At 47.3% G+C, this 24,536-nt stretch overlaps 2 protein-coding genes across 2 annotated transcripts in view; both read right to left on the reverse strand.

Moving 5' to 3' along the window:
* PTPN9 (protein tyrosine phosphatase non-receptor type 9) overlaps positions 1–750 on the reverse strand; it is a 28,978-nt gene extending 28,228 nt beyond the window's left edge. The window contains exon 1 of the mRNA XM_072981827.2: positions 427–750. Within this exon, the coding sequence (XP_072837928.1) occupies positions 427–459 (33 nt within the window). The 5' untranslated portion in view covers positions 460–750. The remainder of the gene's footprint in view (positions 1–426) is intronic.
* A 6,734-nt stretch (positions 751–7,484) lies between these two features.
* Positions 7,485–23,158, reverse strand: SNUPN (snurportin 1). Its single transcript, XM_072982184.2, has 8 exons — positions 22,995–23,158; positions 21,137–21,296; positions 18,426–18,530; positions 17,261–17,357; positions 16,775–16,872; positions 16,229–16,306; positions 15,503–15,583; positions 7,485–8,457 (listed from the first exon to the last, which is right to left on the reverse strand). The coding sequence occupies exons 1-8, from the start codon at positions 23,150–23,152 to the stop codon at positions 8,128–8,130; spliced, it is 1,107 nt and encodes a 368-aa protein (XP_072838285.2). The 5' UTR covers positions 23,153–23,158; the 3' UTR covers positions 7,485–8,127.
* Between the last annotated feature and the right edge of the window lie 1,378 nt (positions 23,159–24,536).

The raw sequence follows: 24,536 nt of genomic DNA on the forward strand, positions 1-24,536 counted from the left end.
CCAAAGCCCGATTCCCACCTCTTTCTCCCCCCTTCACACAACCACAACCTCCTGATCCTCTGCCAAGCCCTCCGAAAAAATGAGAATAATATTATTTCTTATGATTCTTGGGGCTGCTGCATGGTATCCGGCCAGAGACGCTTTCGGGAGCCCCGGAGGAAACCAGGGCCCCCGGCTGGTTTTTTTTATTTATTTATTTATTTTTTGCACAGCCTCCCCCAAAGCTAGCAAACAAATGCAAAAAAACATTTTTTTCTGGGGGTGGGGGCGGTTGCAGAAGGAAAGGCAGAGGTCATTCCCAGCCATCAACATTTAATTAAAGGGGGGGGGATAAGAAGTCATCGAAAGGCAGAGGAGAGAAAGCACGCCCGCCTCCGGCACCCTTAAAGCCCCCCCGAAATATATTGGGGTGCAAAGAGAGCTTACCTGTTCCTCTTCGGGGCTCAGCTCGGCCGCCATCCTGCCGCGCTCCCACGTTCCGGCGCTGACACGGAGGTGAAGAGACGCGTGTGAAGCCGCCCGCGGCGTCCCCCAGATACGGATCAAAGAAAATAAAAATTGCTTTTTTTCCCTCCTCCAGCTCTCCCCTCCCCACTTCCTGGAAGGGAGGGGAGCAGCCCCCCCCCAAAAAAGTCTGTCTCTCTTGTTTCCTGGACCCTCAACTCGGGGTGCGTCCAAAGTTAGAGAACGGCATTTTTGGGGGGTGGGTGGGGAGGGTGTCTTCTTTTTTAGAGTTTTTTTTTTAAAAAAATATGTGGTTTTAAAGAAAAAGTGGGGAGAGAAAAAGAGAAGTCGAAGTTATTCTTATTCCCCCTTTTCAAGTCAAAATATAGAATTAGAACAACTTAAGAGGAGGGCAGAGAGGAAAAGTTCCAGGCAAGCGAAAGAAAAAAAAACACCGATCTGTTTCTTGGTCCCCCAAAGACACAGTCACAAGAGCAGAGAGATCAACGAAAGCCCCCACAAGAAAAAGAAAAAAAAAGACCCTAGAAAAACGGTGTTTCCAGTTCTGATTTTCTTTCTTTCTTTCTTTCCTGCCTCTGGATGGATGGCTCGAAAGGAAGGCCAAAAGGAAGTGGCCAGAGGAGAGAGAAAGGAGGAGGGGAGAGAAAAAAAAAGAGGTTAAAGGAAAAGGGGAGGAGGAAACAAGAGTTTTATTTTTTAAAAAAAAAGTCCAAAGCGAAATGCAAAACCGCCACCGAGCTTCGGAAATGGCCAAAAACTTCCCAAGGCTCCCAGAATTTAAAAAAAAAAAAAATTACAGGAAGAAAATTGGGCGGAGGAAAAAAAAAAGCCAGAAAGCTACATTTCTCTACGGATGGACCTTGTCCTTCCTGCGGAGATCTTGCTGATATTTTGGTTTCTGGGCGCGGGGGTGGGGGGGAAGAGAAGGAGGTTGGAAAAAGAAGGCTGGATTGAGAAGAAAGCAAATTAATTCGGATTTTTTTCTCCTCCTCCTCCTCCTTTGAAGGCTCAGAGCTTTTCTCCTTCCGCCTCCATCCCTCCTTCTGCCCCCCCTCCCTCCTTCCCTCCCGAGTTCCTTATTCCTCAAAAGCAGCAGCAGCCAAAGAAGAGAGAGAGAGAGAGAGAGCTAGAGAGAAGGAAGGAGGGAGGGGGGGGAGGCAGGCACCCAAGCCCCGCCCCCTGGTCTCTGCTGGCGGGCCAATGGGGTGGCTTCTCCTCCCCAGCCGCCCCGCCTCCCTTTTGCTCCATTCAGGACTCTTGACATCTCATTCATGGACAAGGAGGGGAGAAAAGAGAAGGTTGGAGCTATGACCTGGGAAGGAGGGAGGGGGGGAGGAGGAGAAGAACAGACACAGGATGGGGAAACAGGAAACCAGCCAAGCTGGAGAGAAAAGGAGACAAGAGAACTGAAGGTCAAGCAGAAAAATGCAACCAGGGAGAAACAACCCCCCCCCCCAAAGGCCCGGCCACTCGGACAAGGGGCCGATCCTGGCCCTGCTTAGAGACCGGCTCAGATCTGTGAGAATCACATACCAACAACCCCCTTCTCCCATACACAGAGCGAGCAGAAAGGGCTGTGTTTCTAGAGCTGCATCGCTTTCTGGACACTGATCTGGACAGTCCGAAAGGGTTTACTCTTGGGTAAGGGAGTGGGTTGGATAGGGTCATTGAAACGACCAACATGACTTTGACCCAACTCCGGGAGGCAGTGGAAGGCAGGAGGGCCTGGCGTGCTCTGGTCCGTGGGGTCACAAAGAGTTGGACAGGACTTAAGGACTAAACAAGGGAGCGCCATGGGGTGGAGGGCTTGGCGAGTGAGGTCCCCAGCTGCAGAGACAGAGGTTGGTGGAGTTCGAGTCCCTGCTGCGCCTCTCGGAAGAGCCAGCCCGGGTAGCCTTGGGCAAGCTGCGCTGAAGGAGGAAAGATGTTAAACCGCTTCTGCATATTCTCTGTCTAGACAACCCTGGGAAGGGTCCCCAACAAGTCAGAATAGATTTGAAGGCACACGGCTATTATTAAGGGGGTGCAAAACAGGGTCACCCCTACAGCACTTGTGGGGCAGGGGGTGCTAGAGGTTTCCTGGGTCTCTCGGCCACAGCTTGGTAAGGTTCATTTCTCTCTTTTTGGGGGGCTCCAGGTCGAGATTTTACTTTGTTCTTATTTTGGAGGACGGCTCCCAGAAGCCGCAGCTAGCTGGGGGATTCTGGGAGCTGTAGTCCAGGGAAAAAATAATAATAAATCCCTGAATTTAGCACTCAGCTTTGGAATTTGTACTGGTTAAAAGATGTACAGTATTTATCTCCGGAGGATTGCTCCTCTCCTTTCCAATGTTTCATTAGGAAAGTTTTGGAAGCCAAGGGGAAAGCGGCAATCTTATTCATGCTTAACTAGGGTCAAAAGTCCCACTGAAACCAGTGTGGAGGAGGGGAGAGACTTACTACTGAGTAAACACACATAGGTCTAGACCAGTGGTTCTTAACCTTTTTGAAAGAAATACCCCCTTGAGCCATTGAGGAAGTTATCATTGCCCCCCTCCCCGCAGTGATATATTTATTTGTTTGTTTGTTTGTTTGTTTAAGACACTTAAATCCAATGACCCCTGAAAACAAAATTAAATTCCAAGAAAATGAAATGCCCCCCAAAAAGTAACATTTAATGATTTAGTTGCAAGTGAATTTTAGGACGCAAAAATAAATATAAAAAGGGCATAAAAACAAATGCAGGAACTAAAAATTTCAAGACAAAAAGTCTGAAACTAAATTAAAATTGGAGGAAAATATATATTCATGCACACTGTAAAAAGGCTGCAGCCATCTTCACAGGTTGGCTTGCTCCAGCGCCCCCCTACCGCCCCCCTTCTGCTCCAGCGCCCCCACACCGCCCCTTTTCGTTCCACCGCCCCCCTGAAAAATGAAATCGCCCCCTGGGGGGCATTATCGCCCACGTTAAGAACCACTGGTCTAGACTGTCATGGGTTTCTTCCTCTGCAAAAACAACAACAAAAAAATCACGTTTTTCAACTCTTCTGTTGACTTTCCGGTTTGCCCCTTGCATCTCCTGTCGAACCAGCATCCAAAACTGGGGTGGGTGGGTTTGTTTACATCCCCAAGCTGCCGTGTTGTAACCAGGGCACAGGGATCCATGGGTCAGGGGCCCAGGAAAGTTCCATAAAAGATTCACTTTGTGCACAGAAAGCTGCAGGTTCCATCCGTTTAATTTCCTTTGTTTTTTTTTAAGGCTGGCCAAAAGCCTGCTCAAAATGACAGGGTACTTCTGCCAGCCAGAGATTCTTTCATTCATTCCATTCATTCAAAATATTTTTACCCAGCCTTTCTTTTAAAAAAAAAAAAAAGCGCATTCGAGGCCAGCCCCATGCAGAATGCAGCGAAGTAGTCTATTCAGAGCTATGTGGTCTTCTGCCCATAACAGGCGTTCCTGGAGACGGCAACCACCTCTGCTTTCCAGAGCCCCAGAACCAGAAGACCTCTCCGCCCCCTGCAAATAAAACCCCTATGAACCCAATCTTTCAAGAAATACAGGAGGACTGTGACACCCATAGGTTACAATTCCCCCCCCATGGATGCTCAAAACGTGTAGAAAAAGAGCAAACTCTATACATAGCATGGTCTCTGCCGCCCTCTAGGGGCCAGTTCTGGTAATAACATTGTGGAAATATATATATATATATTTCTGTTTTTTCCCCCCTTCGTTTAATATTTTTAATATTTTCAGACTATGAATAAATGAAACTGTGGATAGGGATCCTGTACTGTAATGCAATCCTAAGAGCAAAGGAAGCTGCTTTCTACCAGTTCAAGCCCCTTAATCCCCACTTGCCCAACATTTTCTAACCCGACTGGCAGCATTGCTTTCTCAGGTGGTCTCAGGTCTTTCCCAGTGCCACCTCCCTGATCCTTTTTGCTGGAGGTGTCAGGGCCTGAGTGGGGAACCTGGAACCACATGCAAAGGTGGTGCTTTTCCGTTGACCTCTGACAAGGCTGCCTGGTCTTCACCTGGTGGCGGAAGGATAGCCAAGATGGGGCCAGGCTGGCCTCCAGTGGGAGGGAGTTCCAGAGTCTGGGAGGAGCAGCGACAGAGAAGACCCTCTTCTGTGTGCTCACCAAACACCCCTGCGAAGGTGGCGGGGCAGAGAGAAAGGCCTCCTTTGATGATCTTAACACCCAAGCAGATTTATAAAGGGAGATGTGGTCCTTGGGATAGCTTGGACTCCAGCCATTTAGGGTTTTATAGATTAGAGACCAGCACTCTGAATTTCGTCCCAGGAACGGATCCGCAGCTAGCGGAGCTGCTGATGAAGAAATGAGATTACTCTCTCAGGGGACCCAAGCTGTTCCGGGCTTTCTAAAACATGGGGGTTTGTAGACCCACCCACCCCCTAGAGCAGCAGCAGCTGCTTGAGGTTCCTCAAAAGTTCACTGGATAGAGGACTGGGGTCAATGCTTAGCTGGGTGATTTGTGGGGTCTGCAGTCCAAAGTATAACATGTCCAGATCCTGGGCAGGGGCCTCGCTTCAAAACAGGGTGAGGCCACCCTCCGTCGCATCACCCGGGACCTAGAAGTCAATCCATGCCTGATCCTGGCTGGGAATAGGAAGGGTTCAGCATGCATGCACCGAGATGAGGATGTTGAGCATGGATGTTGAGCATGGGGTGCCGAGAATTGTGCATCCTATCATTTATTTGCCTCTAATTATGGCCTCCAGTTTATGGCCTCCCCATACATTCTCCTTCCGAAGCCACTGCTCTGCCGAAGACGCCGAGCTTAAATGCCAAGAGAAAATGTCAAGATGCACAGCTGGCTTGGAAAACGCCCGGTTTGGAAAAAGCTCTTCGTTCAGGGGACTATTTAATATAAATAATCTGTCTCTTTAATATAAAGCTGACTCAAGAAACCATCTGGAGACATGAATTTCGCATTAAGGCTCTGCTATTCTATGCAAAACCATTTCCTGTCTTTGCTGTCCACTGGGCCTTTTTATCTTTTCATTCTAAGGCCCTAGTCCTTATGATCACAGAAACGAATGCGGTGGTAGATTTGATCCCCGTTCATCCTGTTTTAAAGGGCACAGGTTAAGAAGACAGTTTGTCTGAACAACAGTCGCTGGAGGCTTCTGGAAGGTAGACCGTGCAAGTCCCCCTTTCTGCTGTTTTTTCCCAACCACCCCTCCCTCCCTGCCTTCACAAGCATCGATATACACTGAGCAATCATTTGCTCAATGCAGGCAAATAATTGATCGCATTCTTCTCTCGCATTCAACCTACTTCTGTTGGTTGCAGAAACAGCGCCTGTGTTTTCCGCCCCCCCCCCCATCGATGTTGCTTCCTGGGGTTATCAGAAATCAAAGGGTTTATGAGTTGCCTACATTCTTGGCAGAGAGAAACCCGTTTTTCTGAGAAGAACAGAGGGCGGGGCGAGGGGAAAGTTAAATGGTGCCACTGTCTGATGATGAGCAAATTACTTCTAGCTATCTGGACATGATGTAATTTCTCTTCAAAACCACCCAGAGTTATTCAGAGAATTGAAGGCAAGCAGCAAACAGTATTTATAGCAGGGACAGAGAGAGAGAAAAAAAATCTCTCTCTTTTTTTAACTCTAAAGTGGCTTGCTCGATCTTCCGATTCCCAGTTCTCTCCAATTCTCTCATGCCTTTTAAAAACAGGATGAACCGGGATCAAATCTAACCCCGCATTCATTTCTCTGACCTCGGGAAAATATCCAGGGAGCCTCAGAGACCATAATTCTTTTGAGTGGGGAAAAAAAAAGGGAAACACAAGAGCAGAGTATGGAACAGTTTGGTGCAGGACTTAAGAATCGGTCTCTGTCTTCAATCATTTTAAAAAGTAAGTTTTAAGGCTGTGATGGGTGGCGCAGACAGAGCTGGTAACTGGTGGTAAAATGCATTACATCAGATCAGCATCTGGCTTTGCTCCTTGTAAATCAGTTGGCCAGTCGATCAATCAATCAATCTTAGAAGTTCAGAGCTAGAAGGGATCCTATAGATCATCAGGTCCAGCCCATCAGGGAGACACAAGAGGGGGAAACTCTCACTGAGCTCTCGGGCAGTTCCTTTTCCCAGAATTTGCAAATTAAGTGCTACACAAGAAATCTCGTGCAGATTGACAGGATAAGCAGAGTTCGCCAAATGGACCCTTTCTGACAACAAACCCCAACCAATCCTGGTACAACTCTTAGAAACCCAGCCTCATAAATAGCTCTGCTCGAAATCAGGTGGTTTGAATCCCTTCCCCAACTATACTGAATGTGGCAAAACCAGCGTGCAAAGGATCAGACCTATGGAGCGTATCTGAATTTGCAGCAATTCAACTCAAAATGTTTACGACGGTTGCGCAACTGCTCCAGAAGATTTCGGCCAATAAACTAGAAACAACAAAGTACACAGTGTTCCAGGCCTTGCAGTTCTTCGCAGGGAGAAGCAAGGAAGAACAGTGCTATTGGAAGCAGGGGGAAAGATCTGGGAAATGTTATTTTTGGGGGGGATTCCAAATTGCAGAATGATTCCCAAGTTCAGTGGAAAATGTAACTTTGGTAAGGAGCAACAAAACAAATAGGAAGAGATATGAAGAGACAGTAGGCTGCATGGGGGATTGGTTCCAAGCCCCTTGTGGATGCTGAAAACTGTGGGTAATGGTGAACGCTATACATAGCACGGGGGAAAAAAATTCAGAAAATTGTAATTTAATGGTAAGCTGCCCAGAGACCTTTAGGTAGAGTGGGCAGCATATAAGTTAAATAAATGAATGCATATTTTTTTCACATGCATTACCAGCATTGGCCACTAAAGGGAGCTGGAGACCATGCTATATATTCTAAGCTAGCACAGTCTCTGGTTCCCTCTAGGGGCCAGATCTGGTAATACATATTTCCTGATTTACTTTTAAAAATATTTTTAGACCAGATAAGTGAAACCACAAGTCCTACAGAGAGAAAGAATGAGAAAAGGTAACCCTTTGATGATCATCTAATAAGACACAACAGTATTTTTATATCTCCCAGAACGTCTTTATTCAGTGCATCTAAAACCTAAACAGTGGGAAACAGCTCCCTCGTTGTTTCATACGCACCCGTTGTGCAAAGAAGAATGGGAAATGAGTCTTCTTTGTGAACAGTGAAATGCAAAAAGGCTTATTTTTGTTGACATTTGCAGTGATCAACTTTAAGATGAGTGAAGGCGTGTGGTCCTGGCAAAACGTGGTTATCTAAAATGTGTGCATCTAATTATTATTTACTTCCTCATTTCCTTCCCCCAACATTTTTTTTAAAAAATGGGATTGGATTTTTTTTGCCAAATTGAGCAGCCTTGGAGATGGCAAAAATATAAGTCTTCAAAGCTGCTATGATGCAGGGAGGAGTGATTTACCAATTTACCAGTTTCGCTACATCCAGTCCCATCAATTTTTTTAAATAAAACTAACCGCAGAACCGCTGGTGTTTTGAGAACTTTAAATCCCCGTTTTGCTCAAAGAGCCAGGCACAGCTACGAAACAATGCCTTCCAGCTCAAAGCAACTCAAAATGAGAGTTGCTGTCCTCGTGCCATTTTGCCCTCCTCCCGAACCTCGTGTGCATGAAAGGGCCGAGGGGGAACGCCCACCCCGTGTCTTCAGGGTGCCCGCGGCACTTCTTAATTCTCCATCTCACTGGCGACATCCCGTGGGGCTGAAGGAGACCCTTCCGCCTTCGGCGTGGATAAGTGTTCCAGCTCATAGCAGCCGTCTCGGGGAGGCGTCTCGGTCTCCGGGGAGCCCTCCTTCGCTCCCCGGTTTTTACTTCTTTTCTGCTCGATGATTTGCTGCAGCTGCTGCCCCGCGTAGGCCGGCTTGGCCGTCAGCGGGCAGGCAGGCACGGCCAGCCCCAGGATGTCGGACACCATGTAGGGACGGAGCCAACCCACGAGTGGAGTGCTGCCGGGGTGGTAATGACTTTGCTTGTGGTAGAAGAGAAGCCCATCCACCTGCAAAAATAAAGGGGGAAGATCAGGACTGTAGGACCCTACTATCTGCAGGATCAGTATCCGCTGATTCACTTATCCGCTGATTCACTTATCTGCTAAGTCAAAATACTAAATAAAAAACCCAGAAATACCTATTGATATGCCTTTCCAAGTTTATATTTACCAGCACTGGCCACTATGGGAGCCCAAGAGCATGCAATTTGTATAGTGTCTGATACTTCCTCAGCATCCACGGTTGCTTGAAACCGATCCTCTGGAGATGCCACAGTCCTACTGTAGTCAAAAGGGGACGCCCTGTTCCAGAGGTGGGCAGCTTCCCTAGGTATACCCACCCCCTCCGGAATGGTCCCTGGTGCTTCAAGAAAGGAAAAAGGAAATTTTAAAAGGAAGCAGAAAACAGATCCTTTGCATTCAGCTTCCTGCTTTAAAACAGGGCCAGATATTAAAAGAGAAGATTGGTATTGTGAAGTATGGGACATTGCATTAAACGATAAATTGACTATTGAACTCAAATAAAAAGAGGGGAAATAAGTACTAACAATTATTTATGATATTTGGGGTAAATCTGTGGAATTTGAGTTAAGGAAAGGAAGGGGGAAAGCCTCTAAAGAATACTCTATACAATTTTGGAGAGGTAGTCCGTAATTAAAATATCGTTAAATGGGGTCTTGTGGGCATGGGGTGCACGTTAGAATTTAGTTTATAATAAGCACTATTACTGTATTTGCATTTTTTGTATTTTGTTGTATATTTTTTTTGGCATTAAAAAAACAGGGCCAGACGGTGCCGGAGGCCACAGCAGAAACGGGGGCATCCGTGGATAAGAGGAACCTCCAAGGGGTTTATGGGATGCCAGCCTGCACTTGGCGCACCTATGTCCTACCTGGTCTGGGACAATTATGGGATGCTCTGACACCCCCTTATTGCAGGCACTGTTTCTCTCAGCCACCCCCCTGCTTCACTCCCCCCCACAAAGGGGGGGATCCCTGCTCCCTCCAGCTTCATATCTAGAGGACCACAAAACCCGATCGTCCCACAAAAGTAGGGCTTACAGACAACTATGTAAGGATAGAACGTTGGGGTAAAATGAGGAATGGGTCCCATTAAATCCACCGCTTCAAGCTGAAAAAGCAGCAGGTTTTGGTGGTGGTGGGGAAATGGATAACCAGGATTTCTCATGAGTGAATGAAATGATTCATTTGTAAGCCCGGGGACACCAGGGTGCGTGTGTGTCGCGTCACACTTTTCTATGGCAACGATCCGGGGGGGGGGAATGTTCCATTCCTTAAAAAACATGGCATTGTTTCCTACAACACCCAAGTCGCATAATAAATGGATACCGTAGCAGTTAAGAAAGACATCCACTCGTTCATTCAACGGTGCCAAGAAATGCCTGTTTCAGGGCAGGCGAAGTCCCATTTCCAGCCCCAGCTAAGGTACGGCCGGCTGTTAAAATCAGCAGGATTTCAGCAGACACTGACATGCCCCCGTTCCTTTCAATGGGCCTGTTCTAGTCGCACCCAGATCGTGCAGGGTGTCTTCAAAGTGATTTATAAGCGGAAACATCCTTACGTTTTGATCTTTGTTCTTGCCCAAGCTGAAGCAAAGCTTAATAAACCCCCAGAGGCCTCCCCCCTTGTCCCAATCGATGGGAATTAAGGGCACTCGGGACTCCGCGAAGCCATCATTTTCGTGCCCTCACTTCCTCCCTCTCCAATACTGAAGCTGGTCACTGTTTCCAACCCCCCCCCCCTTTTCAAAGATGGGCTGCTTCCCACTTAGACCTCCCTTTACATTGCTTTACAAAAAAAGAGAGAGATTTCCCTAGGCTTACTCCTTCTGGTTGATCTCGGGGGAGAGGGGGAGAAAAGGAGCAGAGCTTTACACCCTGCTTAGCGGAGAGAGGGCTAAGATCGGAGCCTTTGCGCCTTTCCGCTAAATGGGCCTCTGCTTTTAGAAGGCTGTTTGTGCCGGCTACGGAACGGATGATTACGGAAAATCTAGTGGCAAACCAGGGAAAGGAGGGTAGGAAAGGCAGGAAGAACAATCTCGATCAAGACGAAAGATGGGCTTTTTGCAGGAGGATCTCCTGCCAGCCTCTCCTCCTTCTCTTGCAGGTAAGGAGGCCTCCCTTCTCTACGGACCCACAGAGAGAGAGAGACCATTCTCTTTCTGTAAAAGCTCAAGAGCTGGAAGGCTTAGGGCGAAAGGGGGGGAGGAGAAAAAGAAAGAAGCAACAGTAAGGGATCGGATCAATATCTCAGCCACAACTAACCTTGAGAAAATACTCTTTGCATCCTCCGATGCAACAGAAGCTCAGGTTCAAAGGAATTTCTCCGCTTTAAAAGGGATATCAAGGTTTCTTCCCGCCCATTAAAAAGAGATTTCTCCTGGCCCTCTTTTCCCAACCAAGGACTAAATCTGGGATTTCATGGGTGTCCCCAGGTCGCAGGACATGTCAACACCCAGCCCAATGCCTTTCCGAAGTGCAGAACTGCCATATTCACCATCCCTATAGAGCATGACCAATGGGGAGGATGGGAGCCGGAGTCCCACAACTCCAGAACACAGTGGGGCGGGCTGTCGTAGGAGTCAAAAGGCATTGCAAAGTCTTTCTGCCTGCGTGTGTCTGTCTCAGATCCCTGAACGCATAGGCTGAGACGGCTGTTGGCGATGGGGCATAACGCGACACCGTCTCCAGGTTATTCCTGCAAAATCTCAATTTCCGCAACAGATTCATGCAACAGAAGTTGCAGAAAACAGCAGTCAATGTTTCTGGCTGTGTAAAGCGGTAGCAGGGAAGGTCAGGGAGAACCTCGCCATGAAAGTGCCACACAAGTGGAAAAGATACAACAGGGTACTGGCCCTTCATCTCCAACATGTAGATTATGAGAAAAGGAGGAGGGAAAAAGGACAAGACCACTGTACATTTCTTCCTGAACATTGGGCATCCACTGGGATGCCTCAGATGTAACGTTAAACCATGATGGCTTGTTCCATAGGAGGCTGTTGACTCCAACATTTCAAAGCTGGGGACTCTGGCTTTCAGCCCAGATTTTGCCTCCCAAGGTGCTGAAGCTTATCCCTAAACCAGGTTCGGCACCTTGGAAACATTCGGACTAAAACTGAGTGCAGATTCACTGCTCCGTGGGTCCTTGGGGTCATCCCCAGCCTCCTGCTGATCTGGTGTCTCAAGCGTCAGCTTTCGCGTTTCCTGCCGAACTGGGTGGCTTCCGGTTCTGCCTTTCTGGAAAACCCCGGCTTGACATTTTTTCAGCCAAGCTCAATGATGGGGAGCCACATACACCGTGGAAGAACATCCAGCTGGAGAAGGCTTACAGTAAACGGTGATGCACGAGGATCATAAACGGAGCTTTGTCAGTACATGCATATGCAGACTGCTCAATGTGCTGCCGTTTCTTGATAAAATTTACCCCAGTGGGTGCAGCTAACAGGAATATGGCAGTAGTTGAAAGAGAGGGTGGCCACATGCCGCTATGGAGAAGCAGTACAGTTCCCCCCCCCCCGCTCAACACTCCCTCCAGATTCAAAAACAAATCACACCCCTAGAAACCTCTGGTGGAGCAGAGGCTCTCTAAAAATGACCAACTATGGAATCCACTCCCTACCATTCCTCCAGCCCCTTGGCTGGGGACTTTTTAAGAAACAATTAAAAACTTGGCAGGCCTTTCAAAGCTCTCATCCCACTGAAGACGAAGCCAACAGCCAACGATGTTATTGACTCCATTTTAAATGTCTAGGCATTTTAGAGTGCCTTTTATATTGTTTGAAAGCGCTGTGTTTTATTTTATAGTTGAATTGTTTGATATGCTTTTGTTTGTGTAACTTTGTGTTGTCAACTGCCCAGTGTGGCCACAGGCCAGATGGGTGGTATATAAGTTGAATGAATGAATGAATGAATGAATGAATGAATGAATGAATGAATGAATGAATGAATGATCTTCCCATGCTCTTTCCCACCTCATTTTACAGAAGTGACTGCCACGGGCATCTGAGTATATGCTGTTCCAGTTGTGGGACTAAGTGTGAGGTGGATCAGGGACCGAGCAGCTGTACATTAGGGCAAAACCGCCCCCCAGATTCACAAAAGCCACCCTACAAAACACATAAGCTCTGCCCATCTGACTCCCCGGCCTGCAACCAAGGTCTTCAGGCAGCCCCAAATCTCAGGGGCAGAAAGTGCTGATGCGCTTCCTTCCCGGGAAACCCCAGCCTCTGACCAGACAGAGTAACATTAGCCTCTTTCCCCGATTCGGCTGGCGTCAGGGCCGTGACTCAGTCGGTCGCAAGGAGACAGACGGGGCATTAAATAAACACGAGCGGCTGGAGAAGACGGAATAACGGGAGCTATATTTTTAAAACTGCCTCTCTAAGGCAGAATTCTCCATGTCTCCTGACTGCTACCATCATGGATATGTGTTTGTCTCTCTCTCTCTCTCTCTCTGTCCTTAATCACACATCATCCTGCTGGAGGCACAAAGGCTAGGATGGACCCCATTTTCTTTTAGAATACCCCAATGAGGATTATCTGGTCAATTTATCTTTCCTTCTCATCCTGTTAGAGACGGGATATTCGAATTCGTCTCCTAGGGGAGACAAATACAAGTATCGCCAGCACAGGTGGCCGGGGCCCTTTGACTCTCTCCCCCCCCCCCCAGAAATGGCCAGTCCACTTACTGCGTGTGGCTGTCTTCGTTCACGCCGCGCCAATCGCGGAAGTAACCCAACTGGGGCTTCCTCGCCTCCCTGCGCTGTTGACCACTCAGCAGCTGAGTGGGGAGACTCATCATCCTGCCTCCTGGGGTCAAGCAGTGCAGGGAGGCGAAGAAGCAGAATTTCAGTTTTTAGACTGTGAAATTATGACTTTTTTTTTGGGGGGGGGGTGTCCAGAGGCTTAGCTTTTAAGGAAGAAGAAAGGTGGTTCTGTAACCCAAGCATAACAGCCAGACCTTCATAAAGCTGGGGGGGAAAAACCCAGATGATAATGACATTCTTTGTCATTATCATCAAAGTGCAGCGTTTAAAGGGATCCTCTGGATCGTGGAATCCAACCCCTGTCAAGGAAGCAAAGAGGGGAATCGAACTTCCAGCCTCTAGCTTCACAGTCAGAGACCTAAACCACTGAGCTATCCAGCAAAAAGGAACAACCTAGTTCAGCTCTTGTGTCATGAGCTTCTTATATACTCCTTTCTCGGCTTGTAGAAGCCGCACGGGCAATTTCTGTAAGAGCCTATCGGTGGGGCTTGACAGAGACCGGTCGGATGCCCTCTAGTGGAACCTACTACAAAACCAATCATACAACTAGGCCCAGAGTTTGCGGCGGGAAAAAAAAATTGATTGGTTTGACATGCGGTGCTGGAGGGGAGCTTTGCGAATACCCTGGACTCCCAGAACAAACAAACAAGCGGGTCCTAGAATAAGTCAAGACTGAATATTAGAACTGAGTCTGTCCTACTTTGGGGCACATCACGAGAAGGCAGGATTCTCTGGAAAAGACCATAACCCTAGGAAAGGTGGAAAGGCAGCAGGAAAAGAGGACGACCCAATACGAGATGAATAGACTCCCTAAAGGAAACCACAGGCCTGAGTTTGCAAGAGCTGGACTGGGCTGTTGAGAATGGGACCTTTTGGAAATCACTCCTCTGTAGGGTGGCCAGAAGTCAGGGGTGACTTGATAACCCACCATCACCAGAGTTTGCAAGCGCTTTTACCAATCTTCTTAAGGCAGGGCAGCATTAGTAAGTGGTCTACTCCAGTACGCTCTCCTTCCCCCAACCGATCTGAAACATCCAGTTTCTGGGAAGCACACTCAAGAGCGAGACAGCCTAATCCCTAACGCTGACTAACGCGAAATTCATCAAGCAGATCAGAGACCTAAGTAACCCTTTGGATGCTACAGCTGGGCAGCCGTCTATAGAGTCTTCACTCAGCAGAATGCAGCTTGTTTGGGGACCCCGTCATCTTCTGTACAAACAGAAATGGTCCGAAAGAGGATTTCCTGCAAACTGTACTGGGGGACTGTCGTTGGCAATGGGAGGGCCCTTCGAGACCCTTCACCCCACCCGCTCTGCCTTCCCAAAGGATTTTAAAAATAGAAATCTATTGGGAAAGAAACACACCCCTCTTAAAAGCATCTCTGCTCGAAAGCAAAGCGACGTCCTACGTAATCTGCCTTTCTGAGAGCTAAACCCGGAGGCCGAGGGCTACCCGTGGCCTGCTTCAGACGCTGCCGACACCGCCCCTGGGTAGCCGAACAGACTTTGCACACACACCCCTCGTTGCTTTTCCTTTCCCATCAAAAACGCCCTGCTTCTCTTTCCTGGCGACTCCGGCCTTGCATCCAAACCAGAAAAATTCCAGATTGCTTCTTGTTTTCCCCGTCTTGCTTTAGAGGCATTTACGGCTAAATCGGCCCAGGTGCAATTCCAAACCATGAGTGTCTTTCGTTGCATGTAAAGTCGTTGTTGATACGGGCTTGTCAAGTTGGAACCGACTTCTTGCGATCCTCACAGGGCTTTCAAGGGAAGTGGGATATTTAAGGAGCGGTTTTACCAGTTCCACTCTCCCTAGTCAGTTTCCATGGCCGAGTCGGGGATTTGAACCCTGTTCTCCAGAGTCCTAGTCCGTCGCTCTATCCACTACACCATACTTAGAACCCAGCTGTATTTAACAGGAACATATAAATCTTAGAACTGCGGAACTGGAAGGGACCCTATAGATCATTTGAGTCCAGTCGCTGTCAAGGAGGCGTGCAGTGGAGAATTGAACTTCCAACCTCTGGCTCTTCAGCCAGATACCCTAAACCACTGAGCTATCTAGCAGTTCCTTTTCCCACAATTTGTAAAATAAACCATACACAAGAAATCTTGCGCAGATTTACAGAATTATTAACACACCCATCCATCCAAAGGTGCGTGTGTCTGAGTGCGATTCTCACTCATAAGATTAGAATTCAGCTCCACGAACACCCAAGTCACAACCTTTAAAGCAATAAAGATTTGGGCTGGAAAGACGGTGCGCTTACCTCGAAGGGAAAATCCGTGCTGAGAACCTTACACAGGCTTTCTGGTGAGCAGGGATAACTGGGCAGGGCCACAAACTTAAACTGGAGAAAGGAAAAAGAAAGAAAGAAAAGGGAAGACCATATCAGGAGCAAGCAGATATGTTGGGGAGAAGTGTTTCCACTCACCAAACCCCAGTTCAATAGAACCTCCATGTGCTATGGCAGTGCACCTTCAAAAGCATTCACTGATGGGATAGGACAAAAGAGAAGCTTCCTTTTGCATCCTTCTTAGACGTATCAGCCAGGCTGCCGAGGAAACAAAACTCTTCCTTGCGGGGTGGGAAATACATACCCTCCAGAATCATGTTTGGCTCTGGGTTTAAAGAGGCCAATTCAGACAGGTTTTGGCCTGTCCAGAATGGATCAGAGCACCAGCCAGCAAGGGCGCATGACATCTTTCCAAAAGATGTGAGGTTTCCCTAGGAATTATAACACCTTCACCTTGTGACTCAAAGGTAGGACATGCAATGAGGCAGCCCTGCCCATTTCTTCCTAAGGACATGTGGTGTAGTGGTGAGAGGTTAGATCTGAAGTTGGGACTTGAGAGCCCTAGGTTCAAGGGGAGATGCCCTGAACTACAACTCCCATAGACCATGGTGCTGGAAGATGAAGGTCGGCACCTGTACGAACATTTAGGGGTGGAGAGGCTAACCCTATACCATTTGCACTTCCAAAGCAGGGACTTACTGGGTTCAGCCGACTTTTTTCGCCCAGGCCAGCCTCCTCCTGTATTTTCGAATGCAGCCAGTAGAATCGGAAATCTGTCTGCAGAAGGGGGAAAAAAGAGAGAGAGATAATTTTGCATTGGGGCCCATCAAGAACAGACAGCCTAAAGCTCCACCGAACATCTGGTTTTGTTAAGCATGAGAAAAGACGTTGCCGCTCAACAGCCAAACACCTGCTTCGGGTGTGAAATGTACCGGGTTCAACACATTTTTCTAACATGGAACGCCACCCAAAACGACGGACAGCCACTGCCTGGAAGTGTCAGGGATAACAAGGGAAATGGATCAAGGGTCAGATCCAGGATAAGGCGGCTGCGACACTCCAAGCATGAAATATTCAGTGGTTCTAGATAGGAAGCCACGGGCTTGGAAAAGGACCACATCACCATCCACGCTACGTGGGGGATCACCTCAACCTGTCCACTCCAAATAGGTTTGAATGCAGCACAGAAAGAGGAGGGCGTATTTACCGAGGATGAAAACAACCAGAGAAGGGAGGCGCTGTTACCTGGCAGTCGTACACGGGGTGCCCGCGCCAGCACATCACGTCAAGGATGTAGAATGTCTGCTGAGCTTCGTTGAAGATGCAGTCCAGGATCGTATAATCTGAAGAGGCCAATGAGGAGAAAAGCTTTCACCTGTGTGCTCGGCTCCACGCAAGACGCGCCCCTGGCCTAAGAAGCACAGGCGTTTGGCTCGCATCGGATCTTCCCAGCCTGGGGTGTGGCTCCTACTGTCGCCTCAAAGCAGGCACCCCGGAGGCACAGCGTGGGAAAATTTGCAGGTTTCAAAGAGAATTCAGGGAGTTGGGGTTTGAACCCTGTGATTTTTCCACGCGGTGTGCCACTGACATCAGCAAGGAAACTTGCTCATCCTGCGGCATTATAAGAAGAACGGTTTAAGCCGCTCACTTTGAGTACTGCTTTCCCCCCCCCCCCGCCCCTTGAGGTCTTGCAGGGGGAAAACACGGAAGAGAAAAAAGTAAGATAAAAACCTTTTCCAGCTGCGGACTTGCGGCGGTTGCCCCCAGGGAGGAGAGAAGGGAACCGGTTGACGCAGAATCCGCTTTTGGTGTAAGCTGCAGTAGAGCCCTGCAAGGTAGGACAAAGGGGGGGGGGGAGAGAGAAAACAAACCAGAAGGATTTTTGTACAGCAAAACCATGTAGATAGTGGATAGTGATTTGAGGAGAGAAAAAGAAACATTACAAAAAAACAGATCCCCAAACCATCCTTCTTCATCATTGCTTTGAGAAACTCAAGACGACGGCCTTAACAATAATAATCATGCGCTGTCAAGTCAATTCTGATTTATGACAATCTCTTTTCAGAGATTTCCAGGTAGAGAGTACTCAGAAGCGCTTTACCCTTTCCTTCCTCTAGGGGCACCCTGGGATGGTGCAGCTGGCCCAAGGCTACCCAGGCTGGCTCTTCTCCCAGGAGACACACAGTGGGGGATTCAAACTCCCAACCTCTGGCTCCACAACTAGAGACCTAAACCACTGAGCGATCCAGCCAGCTAAGCACAGTTAATACATTCAAACAATTATGGATTCAGTTGTAGCTGCTCATAACGAACTAGGAATGCAATATAGACAACTTAAGAAAAGCTTATGTGTTTTATAGCCAGTCTTACCTCTGGCTGCGGAGCCAGAGGTTGGGAGTTTGATTCCCCCACTGGGCCTCCGGTGAGTAAAGCCAGCCTGGGTGGCCTTGGGCAAGCTGCACAGACTGAGGATGCCCCCCCCCAGCCCCAAGAAGGGAATTGTAAATCACTCCTGAGTATTCTCTAACAGGGAAACCCTGGAAAGGGTCACCATGAATCAGAATTGACTTGACCGCAGACAATTGTTAGGATGATGCAGAGCAAGTCCCCTGGAAGCCCACGGAGGAAGGCCAGGTTTGAATATGAACCAGAAGTCAGCACAAAATTGAATGTGAAACGTTTCTCAATCATCAAAACACACAGGGTTGGGGAACAGAGGATACATCAGAATTTTGTGAGGCTCATCCTTTAGCCCTGAAGGGGGAAAAGCACAGCCTCTTTCTTTTTTTAAGGAAGCCACGCCACCCCATTCAGAAGAGGGCAAAAGGCAGGCTCGCATGTTCACGAGATCAGCTGCCCAGGAATCAGGCCAACCTCCCCACCCACCCCTTTTTACCTTGGAGGCCACGATCAAGGCCCTCTTCCCCACAGGACACACCACCAAAAGCCACTCCTGACCGAGGTCTTGGGGGACCTCGATGAGCCATTCGGACAGCATCAGCTGCGGGGAAACAGAGAAGGAAAAGGGGCTCAGTTAACACGGTTGATTTTGTCATTCTAAAACCCCTTCAGGTCCAGAAGGCAGCGGTCTTTTTTCTGGGTGACAGCACTCACAACCTGACCGCTTTGCTACCCTACAAACAGGGCCCCGGATTCAATTCCCGGTACAGCTGGAAAAGAACTCTACCAGCGACAGCTCAAGCCCAGAGTCAGGATGAGGGGCCCTTCCAGATGTTGGGAGACCACAACTCTCCTTAGCCACCCACATCTGGAGCACCCCAAAATGGCCTGCTTCTGATTGCACCCGATTCCAAACCAGAGGAGGCTACAACGTGCTTCTACCTAGGACAGATCCCCAAATTCTGATTTACTGTCAAACCAACTCTGCTTATTCTGAAGAATTGTGAGATTTGGCCAGACCCATAGCAAGTAAAATGAAAGGAAACGGGTCCAGGGCTTCACCGGCCCTGAATCCAACTCATAGTCACAACCGGAGTAGACCCAATCATTAGCAGGATTTACATTTGCCTCACCACCCTATTTTCAGCGACGGACATAGTGAACGTGTTCTGTCTGGGACTAGCCAATGGCTAGTAGCCGTTGACTTAAGAGCTCTGGCTTTCCGGTTGCCCGACTTGACAAACAGCGATTTCCTTTGCCCAGTGGGCGTTCAAGTCCAACCGGCTGCACCAGACGATCCCTCAAGGCCGACGGTGGAAATCCAAATCGATTTTGCTAAAAATGCAGCCAGCAGCGGAGGCAGCCGGGTGGAAAACGCCCGGCTGTGCACAATCTTGGCTGCAGGGGCCGAGACACTCCCTTGACCTTCGCAAGAGGCCTTGGGACATAATCTCTACGAGGGGCATCCTCGGGGGATAAGCTCTTGCTGGCTGATAAGAACGGCCCTTGTCTTGCCACTGTGCAGCTGGGTAGCCATAATAATGATAACCTGCAACCACCACACCTGTTTCTGAGACAGCGCCGAAAGGGAGCGTGTGCGGGCAGACCGAGAGAAAAATTAAGGAAGTGCCTAGAGTAGTTCTCAGAAAACTGGCCGAACAAAAGAGTTAGAAGCAAGGTTTTGTTGCAAACGCTGATTCCCCACATCCATTACATTAAAAATAGTCCAGAAAAAATAATAATTCTCAGGGGTCTGCATTCAGTTTTTTTTTCTCTCTTGCACACCAAAGCTGCAGAAACCAGACACTAGAGACGCTGGGAGGTAGGAGTTACTTTCAGACTTAAAATGTAGCTCAGAAGGGGCTGCGAGGCCCAGAAAACCTTAAAAAGTTACTATGGAAAGATTCGAGAAGGAAACAGACAAGAGAAGCAATCTGTCTTCCCTTGATTTCAATGGATTTTACGCTATTTTTATTATCATTTTGATAGATGCCTCTATTATGAGGAGTTTATTTTCACACTGAATGACTATCTCGGTTCCTGCACTGTCATTTTTTTTCCTTTTTTTGCTTCCACTTAGAAAACTTTCTCTCTCCCCCCCCCCGCACATTAATTCATTAATTAAAGATAGAGGTTTCACAACTGAGAACTGCTGAAGAACAGAAAACATACGACTGAATTATTCTTATGACCTGCCTTCCTTTACTGGGTGCAACATTCGTCATTTCTACTTGCATCGGCTTCTCCATTCCTGTCATGTTGTCTTCCCACTCCCTGTGTACTCAGCGTTGTGCATTTACACAACTGCTCCCCGACCCCCTTTCAACAAGACGAAGGCACTCCCAGACCTCACACTGACCCACATAGGTCTGCGAGTTCTCTCAATTTATATCTAACACAACATGGGAGTCCTTTCTCCAATCTAACTTTATCCAGTGCGATGCACTTTTAAATCCAGACAGATACTTCCTAGTTCAAAAGCCCATACAAGTCAATAAAATAAACACAGGGGTCTCCTATTTCTGAGGGTACCCCCTACCAGAGATGAGCTGTGGGAAATACGACCCAACAGCGGGATTGGGGGGGGGGGGAAGAGAAAAGAGGCTTTCTGATTTCACTGTACTCGTCAATTAACACTTGCCTCGGCAATTCACACATCAAATCACAGAGGGAGAAATTCAAGTCAACATCTGTGGCTCCTAAGCTTTCCCGAACTTCATCAAACACACCAACGGAGCTGCACTTCATGAACACTTTTTAAAAAGAGATTCTTGCACCCTATTATTTTACTTGTGGTTTTAAGATTGCTCTTATTTGAATAGGATACTTGTTTAATCCTTTCTTAAAACACGGCAATCATGTATCATTTTAGCTTTCTTTTTAAATTTTTTTTAAATTAAATTACAAAATATAATTTTGCATGATTTTAGCTTTTAACTTCTTTCAATCTGGTAAACCCCACCTTGGACCCTTTATTAGAAAGGCGGGATATAAATAGCTTAAATAAATAAACGATACCAAATAAAAGCAGATACCACAAGATGATTTGCGATTCTTTTCCCCTTGGACTGAGGAACACCTTAAGCTCCTCTATTAATTGGAAGAGGACGCCGAGAGAGGAGTGAAAACTTTGCCTGTTTGTGACTGTTCTCCCCCCCAGGAGAGAACCAGGCTGCCCATCCTCCGATGCCATCGGCCGCCACTCACCTGATTGGCATACCTCTTGGGCAGCTTCTTCACGAACTCTACCTCCATGTCTTCAGCCGGTGCTTTGACGGCGTCCTTCTCCTCCTCCTCTTCCTCCTCCATGCCTGCCCAGTCGTCCTCCGCCAATCTCCTAGCATGGTTTACATAATCCAGCCGCTTACTTGACAGGTGGGGGGTGGGAGTGGGAAGAAAGATTGATTATTATTATTTTTGCCTCCTCCAGAAGGCCAGCTTAAGTATGTTCACGTTCTGATGAGAAGTCCAGGACAAGCTGACTTTCCCCCCTTGATCTCAGATTATAACTGAGTATTGCAATTAGATGTCCCATCATGCGATGTAATGTAACATAACATGTGACATAGCATGATGCAATGTGCAAGTATGTATAGTTAAAATTAAAAAGATGTGTACTGCAGTTAGGTGTAGGAAAATGCAATATAACATAACATCATGTGACATAACGTGAACTAATGTACAAGCATGTATAGTTAAATAGGTGTGTAAGTTTAAATAAACAGGTGTGGAGTTATGTATAGCTAAATAAACAGGTATCCTTCAACCAGTTTCCTCGTCAAAACAGCTCTCTGGATAGCATATTGAATGCAGAAAGAAATAAACACAGATTTAAAATCACATTTCCAATAAAAAACAAGAATGAATCGAACAGATCTAAACAAGCATCACATGAATTCCAGAACGGACAGCTAGAAAGTGAAACATTCCAGCAACAATTCATTAAGAGAGAAAGACAAAGAGATAAACATGACAAAGCAAAATCAACGATGGTAAAACCAGCAGCTTGGAGAAATTTCTCTCTCTCTCTCTAGATTATAACTCCCACAAACGTTTGAGAAGCAGATCTGGCACCCACAGTCCCAAAAAATTTGCAAATGCTACATTGAAAAAGCAAAAGCTAAATTAAAGTGACTTTTCCCTTCCCCCCCCCCCAAAAAAAACACACTGAAAGCACAGGTAGTCAATCTCAATTCTAAACTCAGAATCAGGGTGAAAAGAAAACAGGAGAAGAAGCAGAGAACCTTGGTGAAAGTCCTTGCAGAACCAGGCATATATTAGAAAAGGTCGATGATAAAGAAGAAGAAATAACATCACAGTTACCAAAAATGACAATATTAGGAACAACGCATATACTGTACTACGTTAACATTTAACAGATAGTTAAGTCTTTGGTTAAAAACTTGTATCTGTTACCTAATACCAGTCAATGGTTTTATAATTTCGATTGACCGTGCCCGGTATTTTTGAATTATTATTATTATTATTATTATTATTATTATTATTATTATTATTATTATTATTATTATTATTATTATTATTATTATTATTACTACTACTACTACTACTACTACTACTACTACTACTACTACTACTACTACTAATAATAATAATAATAATAATAATAATAATAATAATAATAATAATAATAATGACGATGATGATGATGATGATGATGATGATGATGTGATGTCAAGTCAATTCAGACTTAAGGAAACCCTTTTCAGGATTTTCCAGGTAGAGAGTACTCAGAAGTGGGTTCCCCTTCCAGGGATGCCCTGGGACTGTCCAGCTGACCCAAGGCCACCCAGGCTGGCTCGAATCGTAGGAGGCCCCGCGGGGGAATCGAACTCCCAACTTCTGGCTCCGCAGCCAGAGACCTCAACCACTAAGCTCTCCAGCCAGCTTCCCCCAACTACAGTCCCTCCAACCACCATAGGTGAGTCTGGGAATTGTAGCGCAAAAGACTTAAATTTTTTTCTAAGACCTGGACCCCGGCAACGGGCAGATCTGACGGCTCCCATCCTTTCAAGGCGAGACAGGGAGCGCGAGGGGCGCCTCTTACGTCTTCTGAAGCTCAAGGAGTCGGCGTCTTCTCTCCGTCTGCTCCAAGGAACTGTATTTCGACTTGTACTGCGCCAGGCGGGGATGGGGCGCCGCTGTGCTGTTGAGGTCCTGGGAGACAGCAAAGCTGCAGGCGAGGGCTTGGCTCAGCTCCTCCATTTTTACCTGCCGGAAAGGGGGGAAAAGAAACGAGAAGCAAAATGGGATGCAGAGAAAACTCAATTTTGTTCCGCCGGGGGCCGCTTGCAGAAATCGGAAGCAGCTTGCTGGGTGAGATCCAAAGCGTGGGGTGGAGAAGCCAAACCAGCCACGCTTGCCGAGAAAAAGGAACTTTTCTACTCTCCGATCTAACCTCCATCTTGGTCCGAAAGAAGGGTATCCCTTTTAAAGAAACTCCTATGCAAGCCGTTAAAGTAAAAGCATTCCCCTGTTGCTTACTTCTCAGCAGCTGCAACTCAGAGATGGACTGCTTCTGAGCAGGGAGGCTCCATTCCTCTTCTGATAATTAAGATCCATGCAATATAGTTTACATAGCCCTTTATAAACATCTGATCTGTGGATCGTACAAATAAATATTATTATAGCCCTTTATAAAAAGAGAACTGCTGTTTGACATCACATCACAGGACCGGAGAGGGGGGATCTAGAGAGACCCCGAGACGTCCAGATTGTGTTCTCCACTAAGTCCTAACACCCACCAGATGGCCTCAAGTCCATCTCTCTCTCCAACTCAGCTTGATCTACCTCATAGGGCTGTTGTGAGGAGAGGGGAGAAGAGCCGCATAGGCTGGCGTTACAGAGTCGAAGGGATCTAATAACAACTACTGAACAGGATGGATCGCCTGCCTTTCAAAATCAGCAGCAACCCCACAAGGAAGCCCAGTTCTTGCTCAGCAAAACATCCCACCTCCCCAGAGTCCCGGCCCCCATTAAACCCAGGGTGGCCACCTCCCATTTTTCTTGGGACAGGGACAGACAGTCCTCTATTTAGGGGTGTGCTCCCATGGATGGACGGGGCTCATCTAAGTGTGATTTAAAGATTTAAACAGCCCACGAAAAGGAAGCTCAGGGGTCTGGAAGTTGCCCATCTTCCTTAACAGCACCAGGAGGCCAGATCCAGTCACGGTCTTTTCCCTGCCTCTTGGGTCACCCCCCCCCCCCGCAATTCTGCTTCAGGTATACAATCATTTGCCACCTGGCCTTTGCATAGATAAGGCAGCCTTCAGCTTTTTACCATAGGACCCCTTTATCCGCAGGCTCAATATGCGCAGATTCAGTGATCCATGGTCTGAAAAATATTTAAAGCAGTTTTAAAATCCCCAATATGTATATCTAGTGGACGCTGGAAAATGTGGATTATAGCGAATGCCATGGGACAACTCTGATCACTTCATTGTTCGTTCTCTCTCTCTCTCTGATCTGAAAAATATTTAAAACAGTTTTAAAATATTTAATATATATATTATATATATATATATTATATAGGGGATTTTAAAACTGTTTTAAATAACTTTCAGACCATGGATCTATGTGTGTGTGTGTG

Source organism: Pogona vitticeps, chromosome 12 (assembly GCF_051106095.1).
Source record: "Pogona vitticeps strain Pit_001003342236 chromosome 12, PviZW2.1, whole genome shotgun sequence".
In the NCBI taxonomy this organism is placed as follows: Eukaryota; Metazoa; Chordata; class Lepidosauria; order Squamata; family Agamidae; genus Pogona; species Pogona vitticeps.